This window comes from Pithys albifrons, chromosome 1 (assembly GCF_047495875.1).
Source record: "Pithys albifrons albifrons isolate INPA30051 chromosome 1, PitAlb_v1, whole genome shotgun sequence".
In the NCBI taxonomy this organism is placed as follows: Eukaryota; Metazoa; Chordata; class Aves; order Passeriformes; family Thamnophilidae; genus Pithys; species Pithys albifrons.
This window is the reverse complement of record NC_092458.1, coordinates 90,145,453-90,155,034: the sequence shown is the minus strand read 5'-3', so window position 1 is coordinate 90,155,034 and position 9,582 is coordinate 90,145,453. Positions and strand designations below refer to the sequence as shown.

General features: G+C 48.1%; 1 protein-coding gene across 1 annotated transcript; it reads right to left on the bottom strand.

Moving 5' to 3' along the window:
- Positions 1 to 1,563: 1,563 nt before the first annotated feature.
- On the bottom strand, positions 1,564 to 3,934 carry NHLH2 (nescient helix-loop-helix 2). Its single transcript, XM_071572148.1, has 2 exons — positions 3,875 to 3,934; positions 1,564 to 2,015 (listed from the first exon to the last, which is right to left on the bottom strand). The coding sequence occupies exon 2, from the start codon at positions 1,993 to 1,995 to the stop codon at positions 1,564 to 1,566; it is 432 nt and encodes a 143-aa protein (XP_071428249.1). The 5' UTR covers positions 1,996 to 2,015; positions 3,875 to 3,934.
- Positions 3,935 to 9,582: the final 5,648 nt, after the last annotated feature.

Genomic DNA, 9,582 nt, shown 5'->3' with positions numbered 1-9,582 from the left:
GGAGGGATCATAACTGAATTTAAACAACAGAAAGAAAATCCAGTGCAGTTAGGCAGGATAAAACCCATACATTTGGGTAGCAAAATCAGCCACATCAAAGAGCAAAGTGGCAAAACAGGTGCTTGCAAGCATTGGATTGGATTGTACTGCCTAAACTTTGAAATGCATAGCCAGATGCCAGTTGTGACATGACTGGGAGAAAGTGACAGCAGGGGTCCTGTGTCTCTTCTGCATTTGGGCAGGGCAGCCACCTGAAAGCGGCTGGAGCAGGAGAGCTGTTGAGAGACTGCAGTCTGAGTCTCCCTGGAAGAGACAGCTAACCTGTTGAAGCTTTCCCAAGCATGACTTGAGAAGCCTGTGCAATCCTTTTTCATAAGGGCACTGCATCTCTGTCTTACAGAAAGACCAACAGGGAAAAATAATTAGGAAAAAACAGCTTTTATTTGATACTTTTATTTATATGCAAAACAGCTCACCATTCATGAGAGATATGAAAAACGCATCAGATAGAAACCAGATTTATCTATTTTCACTACAAAATATTGCATTATATAAAGCAACAGAGACACACAAAAAAACCCTGAAAAAGACTAAAATCTTTGGATAGCAGATGTGGTTTTTTCTTTTTCTCTTTTGTCCCTAGAATGCGCTTCTTGTTTTAAGAGATTCACAGCAAAGAACATAAACATTTTCAGGTTATAGAATTTTTTTGGTTGTCACAAAGGAAAGCAGTCCTGGATTTACTTTTCTTTCTTTTTTTTTCTTTTTTTTTTAGGAAAAATTTCCTTTCCTAAAAATATACCACACACATACACGCCCACGCTCACTCCCACACACATGCATGTATACACACACGCACATATACACCCACAAAGAAACTACTTCCCTTATAAACGATTTGCAAAGTACTTTTCAGACGGAACTATAGATCAGAATAACAACAGATTTTTAAAAAAACTCTCCTAGTTAAGTGCTAGTGGTTGTCGATCCCACACAAGAAAAGAAAGAAAAAAGGTCAAGAACAAATGTCTTGATATATATAAAATATACTTATAAACAGGAAGGGAGGGAGGTTTGTGGTACACAAGTGCAATATAACTGGAGGGAAAAATAAATTAAAAATAAAAGAAAATGACCACTCTATTGATCCCAACAAACACTCATAAAGTCAAACGTAATATTCCACAGGAGAAAGTGTAAACACCCGACTATAGAAACCAATTGGCACGAAGTATCCAAAGTAAAATTGCCACCACTCTGAAAAATAAATAAATCTTAAAAAAAATAAATTGTCAACTCCTTCTACCATAAATAAAAAATAGTTATTTTTAACTGCACCCATGGGTCACACGTTTAAGGTCACAAGTAGATGTTTTTGGATATATATAAAGGGGCACTTGACAGCCTGAAGAAACAATCCGGTTTTACACTTCTCTTCGAAAAGCGGGCTCTGGCTGGGCGGGAGCCCCCCGGGCAGGGAGGGCGCCGCCGCCCGCCCCGGGGAAGGCTCTGCCCGCGGCGGCGGGGCTGGGGGTCCCGGGGCTCCTGCGCGTCCGCGGAGCGCTACACGTCCAGCACGTGGTTGAGATAGGAGATGTAGCAGATGGCGAGGCGCAGGATCTCGATCTTGGAGAGCTTCTTATCGGGGGGCAGGGTGGGCAGCAGCTTGCGCAGCTCGGCGAAGGCCAGGTTGAAGGCCTCCACGCGGATGCGCTCACGCGTGGCATGGGCCGAGCGGTACTTGGCCGTGGCGCGGCGCCGCCGGCGCTTCTCCTCTCGGCTCAGCGGCGGCGGGTGCAGCCCGGGCCGGCCCCCAACCCGGCCCTCCCCGCCGCCGCCGCCTCCCCGGCCTTCGCCGCCGCCGCCCTCGGCGGGCTCCGGGTCGGACACGCAGCAGCTGAGCGCCTGGGCGTCCGCGCCGCCCAGGGACTCCGGGTCGGAGGGCGCCGAGGAGGGGTGGTCGGAGTCGGCGGCTTGGTCCGGGCTAAGCATCATCTTGGAGGGGGCGGAGGAGCCTTCCCGGGACAGAGAAGCGGAGAGAGCGGGTCAGAGCCCCGGCACCGGGGATACAGGGCAAGGCACGGGGCAGGGGCACGGGCAGGGACACAAGGGACATGCCGGTGCCGCCGGCGGGGCGGAGGGAGAGCCGGGCCGACAGCGGGCAGGTGAATCTCGGCTCCTTCAGGGAGTACTAATGGGAGCAATATCGGGCATAAAGGATGGCCTCTCATTTAACCATCCCCTTTCAAGAGTTTGACGGCAGCTTTAGCGGAATATACTCCCTGCCGTTATTCCGGGGTCTTGAAGTGTAGGAAGAGGCCCGGAGAGCAATAAAATAATTTTTTTTCCAAACAAGCTAATATCCAGTGGCTTAATATTATGTCGATTTTCTTGCGGCCCCTCACCCCTCGATTTTAATACCGTTTTTCTGGCCTGCCAATTGCTGCTTAACAATTTCTCATTCGGTAACGCTCTGCAGGATTCAGGCTACAGACATGGTGCTTTTAAATACACAGATCAAGGTTCCCCAAACATAACAAGGCCAGTGGGGAGATTTATTTCCCCAAACCCTACGGAATCTGATGTATTAGCTCGGCTGTCCTCAGCGCTCTTTTCTCTGCACTCCTTGTTTTTCCTTTTTTTTTCTTTCCTTCTGCTAATTGTGCATATACCGATTTGCCGTTACTCAAACGGGGATGTTTGGAGAATCTCCGTTTTCTAAGCGTGGAGTTCAAAAAGAAACAAAACCCCAAAGCACCGGCCGAACTTCTCCATCTCTTTAAATTTTCCCTCCTCTCCCCTCCCTGCGCGAAAAGCGGGGGAGACTAAATAAATAAATAAATAAATGCGAACGTGCCTTTCAAAAGAAAATTGAATCGTATCTTCTTGCGGCCTCACAGAACACCATCTGTCATGTAGACAGCAATACAAATCCGAGCGCGTCCGTGGACATGCCGGCATGTAATAAAACAATACATCAGGCAACTAGTGAATAACCTTGGACACAAATGTGTGTGTGTGTGTGTGTGTGTGTGTGTGTGTGTGTGTGGACGGCTGGGGTGTCGAGTGGGGTGGGTAGCGAGACCGAGAGAGGAGGGAACATCGTGTCCTCCCTTCACCCGAATTCAGATTGCCAAGTATTTCCACATAAAGTTTCCGGGGAAAGTCCCACTCGGGCCTCAGATCCAGTTGGAAATAATAATAATGGTACTACTACTAATAATAATACGGGCAGGAGGAATTCTTCCCAGTCAGGGCTAGAGCCAAGTCTCTCCCCACGGGGCGAGACGCGGGCCTGCGGGGCTCTGCCGGGGGCCGGGGCTTGGAGCTCCCCGGGGTGCGCAGGGGGCCAGGGCTGGGAAGGTTGAGAGGAGAGTGCTTCCTTCCCTGGGAAAGGGTCGCCTCTTGCCAGAGCCGTCGGAACGCTTCCTCTTCGATTTTTAATAAGGAGCGTTAATCAGGCCCACAAGGCAGCGTTAGGGAAAAACACGGACTAGCGCGCAGGTCAGTTATCAGTGATCTCATGGGGCAAAAAGATAAATCGGAAAGGTCTGAAATCACCTTTCAAGCGGGATTCAAGCGAGGGAGCTCATGCGAAAGAACATTAGAGAGGGAAGATCTGCAGCGGGGTTGTACGAAAACAGGCAATTAAAAGGGTTGTTCCTGAAGAAAGTTGCTTAGAGGTTTCTCTACGTGTGCGTTGAATTTTTCCTTTTGCTTTGGGTTTTTTATCCGTGCGGTGGGTTTTAGAGAGCTGATCAGGAAAGAGGCTTCCCCATCCCCTCCATTTTCTTTTTTTCTCCTTTTTATTATGACAGTAAACCCATGCTCCTTGCTACCTGCAAAAGGGAGAGATATTGTTAAGGCTGCTTACCTCGGTGGAGTCGTTTGGACAGCCTGTCTCTCCAGGTCCTCTCGCCCCCTCGGCGATTCCTTTACAGTTCAAATGACCCTCCGGGAGCGGAGCATAGAAAATTTAAAAATCAAAATCAAATCAAATTAATTATGAGCGGAGAAGTGTCCTGTTCGGATGGGGAAAGGCAGATCTCATCCCTCGCCGCGGCCTCCAGCGCTCCAGAGATGGGAGATGTTATCGCCGTGTTTCTTTGCGGAGTATAAATAACAACTTAAGTTACTTACGATGCATCAGGGGAGGAAAAAGCGTTTCCCCTGTCAAAGTCCTCCTCCGCCCGTTTACTCGAGGCAGCGCGCCGGCAGCTGCGCCCAGTCAGTTTTACAGGGGGAAAGTGCCTTCTTCCACGCTCTTCTTCCTCCTCTTCCCCGATTGCGATAAATAACAAAAGGGATGGTGCGACAGCACCGACACCGTCCGGGATTATTCCGTCTCTCTCGTCCCTCGGCCCCTCGTTGCCCGCGGGGCGCCGCCGCTGCCGGGCCGGGCGGGACGCGGAGCCCGGGGCGCGGAGACCGGCGCGGCGCTGCCGGCTTTGTTCCGCCGCGGCCCGGCGCGCTGGCACGCCGCGGGTCGGGGTAACAATGCGTTGCTCCCTTCTTTCTTCTCTATTCTCTTTTTTCTTTTTTTTCTTTTTTTTTTTGTTTGTTTTTGTTTTTGTTTTTGTTGGTCGGGGGGGATGTAACGTGCGGTTTTGTTAATTCACCGGTCCGGCGGAGAGGGACAGGAGGAGGGGAGACTCCGTCGGAGAATGAATGTTTGGTTTAGTTTTTCTTCTAGTCCTGAAAGAGCTGGTGAGGGGAGGAATAAAAAGGATAAACGAAACCCCCATTCGTCCCTGAGCTTCCTAACTCCTCCTGCATCTTTCGAGTAAGAATAAAGGAAAATGCGCGAGCGCTGAAAAAGAAAAGCAAAACAAAACAAACGAAAATCTCGGCGAGGGTTTGGAGCGGCTGCGAGAGTTAACGGCGATGCAGGAAAAGGTACGCTCACATGCACAAAAAGAGAAAGTGCAGTTCCTCCTCCCACCCCTCCCGGAGTGGCAAAGAAGCCAAGGAGGGGTGCGGAAGGTGGGAACTGCGAGACAGACAGACAGAGCGGAGATGCGTGCAGATCCACTTCTGGTACCAAAGGGTTTTGCCTAGAGATGGTCGGAAGAGATAAAGGCTCGGAGAAAAGGGGGCGGCATTTTTTCCCTCTTAAATTGATATTTAATGGGGAAGCCTATTGGACAGAAACCTGGACACGAGTCACTTAATTGGACTTGACATCTGTCACAGTGTGGGAGTTTTCACAGCCCAAATATTTTCAGCAGATCAGATTCTCGCTGAATCTGTGCCACAAATTATAACAGTCGAGAGCAGCCCATGATATAAACCCTAGCCTCTGGATATACAGTCTCTAGACACGCTCTCTCCCACCGCCGTTGTTGCCCACCCCCCCTACCAAATATCGGATACTCACTGATCTAGAAAAACACCGCTGGCATTTCACATGTAAGATAATAAATAAGCTTTAAACATCAATTTGCATCATGTACACCAAGCATGTGGAGAATCATCAGACTTCTTTTTTAGCTCATTTATTTTTGTGGTCCCCATGCCCTGTCTCCCACCCACCCCCAACCCCAGTGCATGGCAGGCATGGACCGGTCAGAATCAGGAGGGCAGAAAGGCTGTCCTGCTTCCTTTGCCTCCTGCCTTCCCTGCTCCTGTGCACAGATAATGAGGCGATGGAGCCAGCCATGAATCTGGGCTTTTCTGCTCTCAAGAGGCCAGATAGAGCCAGGCCCCTTTGTGCCAGAGCCAGGGGATGCCTGTGACCAAAGTGACTCCTCTTGCTGCCACCTTACCCCAGTCCCTCCCAGACAGCAGCCCCTTCACTCTGGTCCCCATCATCCTCTCTGCAGATCCTTTCAAATGGTGGCTGTAGACACTTTTCTTGGTGTAATAGTCTTCTGCCATGGGGATTTTTCTGTGGCAGGAGCTTGTGCTGGTAGGCTCCCTTCAGAGCCCCCAAAAAGGGGCAGAAGGAGGGGTGAGTGAGAGAGAGCAGAATTGGTCTTGGCTGCTCACCAGCAGCTCAGTGGGTCATTCTGGATCCCATCAGCAAGATGGGTGCGAGCAAGGTGGCAGAAAAACACACTTGCAGGGATCCCTATGGTTCATCCATATTCAACAGGCTGGGAGAACTCCAAATGGGGAGAGAGATTCTGCACTTGTTATGATTTACAGGACCTTAACAAGAGTGAGTAGCATGCCTGGATAATTTGGGGTTTTGTCTATTTTTTTTTTGAAAATGGTAAATACTCTAATGAAGAATGCAATCTCCCTGCATGTCACCTGGACCACTAGGGAAAGAAATGCCCGAAAGCAGATCCTCATGAACATTTCTTCCAGGGTAATTTAGGGTTTTATCTCCCTACCCCTGCCCATAGCAAGTTTCCAAGGCAGCAGGTGCTGTCCCTTGTGTAGGTGCTCTGACCCCACACACTGGCACTGGTTTTGTCGATATCCAACAAATCACTGCAAATCAGTGAGGATGTGACACATCCCCATTAAGCTTAGGTTGCTGATAACTTGCACAGGTGCTCTTTGCAGATCAGAATCTGAGCAGTTCAAAGTCACTGTGCTTCACATGGCAAGACCCAAGGACCCATTCCATACAAAGACCACCATCCCACACTTCAATGAGAAATCTATGAAGGAGATCTTCTCCAGCACTTATTTGACCATGGCTCAGTGCTGGGGGATCTGGCTTGCAGTACTCCACAAGGCATAAGTCTGAGGTCTCAGCCCACAGAAGCTGCAGGCGATGGAATAAGTAACTGGCTAAGGCTGCTATAGGTAACAGCCAGGAAGCTGCTAATTCATGCGAGCCAGCCTGCTCTCTGTTACAGATGCTCTCATCATATGGCTTGATTTTTACTTTTAATTTCCAGGAAAAGACCAAACAGTTGCTTCTCAGTGCCCTTCAGTTATGATGGACATTTCTGACACCTCATAAAGCACTGATTACTGCCACTGGGATATGATTGCCCCACTGCTCTCCTCCCAGATAGATTAAATCTAGAGGCTCCCACCTTGCCTTGGGCATGCAAGGCCTGGGATGCCTACCCAAACCTCCCCATTGGGATACTGTGCATCTTCTCACATGAACTCTGAGACCCAGGGTGTAGTCTCTCTATTTTTAGCCTTAAAAATCCAGTCAGAGATGCTTGAGCTGATAGCCTGGCTCTTCTCTGAGCAGATAAAGCCCCAAGGCTCAGAAGCAGAGCCAAATTCTCCAAGCAGAGAGCTATCCTGCCACCTCACACCTGGAGGAGGAGGCTGGTTTCAAGAGCTCAATATTCACAAAGCCACCTGGCCCAGGTGTGGAGGTCACCAGAAACAATAAGAAATTAAGAGGCAAAAATACAATTGGTGGAAAAATTCCGCTTTGACAAAGGAGGGATGACTAAAGCTCTTCCTCAAGCTCTTTGTGTCTTTTTCTTAGGAAATAGCTTGCAAAAAGTGAAGACCTGCATGGTGGGAATCAGTATGGTCCCAAAGGAAACTGTGTAGATGCAAGTCCCCCTTATACATTCCATCCCCCAATACGGGCATGGCCAGTGCAAGTCTATGGTTGGTCTTTTCACTAAGCAAATACCTCACTGGCATCAAGGCAAGCAGAGATTCCCAAATGGTATCAAAGATGACCTCAATGGCACGAATAGCATTGGTTTGGCTTCTCTGTAAAAGGTCAGACTGCAACCTACAAGCTGCACTTGATGAAGAAAAAGTGAACAAGAAAAGCAGAGGCCCAACAGCGGTCTCCAGTTTTACAGTGGACATCCAGGGATATTGTATGGCTGTGGCCTTACTGCAGACTGAATCCATGACAGTGAGCCTTGAAGCACAGGCGGACAGACATTTCCTGAGGGAGAAGCTGGGGTTACATTTTGCCATGCTGGAGTTCTGTACGGGGAGCCAGGAGCATCTCTTCCTCTTTACTTGTTTGAGACATTGTTCCCAGGGCTGGAGGTATAGAAGTGGAGGTGGTTTCCTGTGGACAGCATTGCAGCTCACACAGCACCTTGCTCCTTCCCAATAACCTCTTAAAAGTTTAATGAGAATGAAAGGTGTCCACAGAAAGATTCAGTATAAATAAAGACACATGCCACCTTTGTAGGAGCCATCTCATTAAAAAGCAAGATGAAAATCACTATGTTTTTGACTTCCAGGGCTTGCTGATAATCCAGTAAAATCTTATCAACCAAACTGCTCACTAGATAAGACCTAACATAGAACTAGTACTAGTTAATTCATTAATGACAGGAAATAAAAGTTGCTACTGCTATGAGACTTAGAGCAAAGTGTCACAGGCCACCAGAAAATATCAAATCATAAGTCGTGCTGAATTTGTGACAGAGCCTCACAACTCAGGGTTTTTCAGAGGCCAGTGGGATCGGGCTGTGGAAAGGCAAGATTTCAAAGAGGATTGTCTTCAGGGTGTAGTAGGAAGAGACAAGACTAAAAACAGTACTGCCTTGTGATGATATCTTATGGAGAGAAGGCTCTTTCTTGTGTGGACATCTCATATTCATGACACACAAAGATTTGAAGGTGATGTCATTTGTGAAAATATTCTGGGTTGGTGTATACCTCCTTCAAGTCTAAAAGATTGTAGCACTAACACCCTGAAGTGTCCATTTGTCCCAAGGAGATGTTCTTCTGGCCTGGGAAAATAGAATAATGAAAGAATCCACCTGATTTCTCCAGCACCGGGCCAGGTATTAGGAAAATAATGTTTCACTTGTAGACTAAGCAAATCTTGCAGGGCTGCCATGGGGAGACATCAAACATGAGAACCCACAATACTGCTTTTATGGTGTTTCTTGTCAGAGCAGAGCTGCAGTTCCATTACCTACATGTCCTCTGTCTGTCAAAAGGACAGCTTTCTAGGATGCTTGAGAACATCCATTCTCTTTTATAGCATACACCATTCACATTGGTGGCATATGCTGCCCATTGAAATAAATGGAGCTTGTCACTCTTGGATGTGTTCCTTGGAAATAAACGGTCAAACAAATTAGAACACTGAGCCATGAAAATCCTTGTCCTTTTGAAAAATCTGTTCTGTAGTTCAGTGCCTCTGCTCATGGTTTCCTTGGACATTTGGGTGATATTTTTTGTTTTCCACTGGTCATATTTACTTTCTCTGTGGCGGTTTTAATAACATGTCAGGAGTTTTGAGGCTGCTGGCTGGAACAGCCTGCAACTGGGGATGGTGAAAAGAATAATTTCCCTTCTGGACCATGAAGAGAGGTAGCAGGGCCACCAGGTCTGAATGTGGGTTCACCCTGTCTGAGGTATGCCAGCACTTGCAGGACAGGCAGGCCCCCTCAGCTGCTCCCTTGCAGATATGAGTGTGGCTTCTTTGGGATTGGGTCCTATGTTTAAACTAGTAGTCTCCAGTCAAAGTATATGGCTTTTGGACAAAATCCTGATTCTTTTTGTCTAGTTGCAGCCTTTGACTCATGTCCTTTGGTCTCTGTTTCAGTTCTAGTCTTTTCCTTTGCTTGTTGGTCTAGACAAGCCATGACATTAAAATTAAGCTCCAGCTGCTACTGTAAAGAGCCAGGTATTATCATGAGGGCATTCATGACCCTTCACTGCCATATTGTCTTG

What these genes read in the sequence shown, in the direction of transcription:
- NHLH2 (XM_071572148.1), bottom strand. Translation starts at nt 1,995, where the DNA reads ATGATGCTTAGCCCGGACCAAGCCGCCGACTCCGACCACCCCTCCTCG.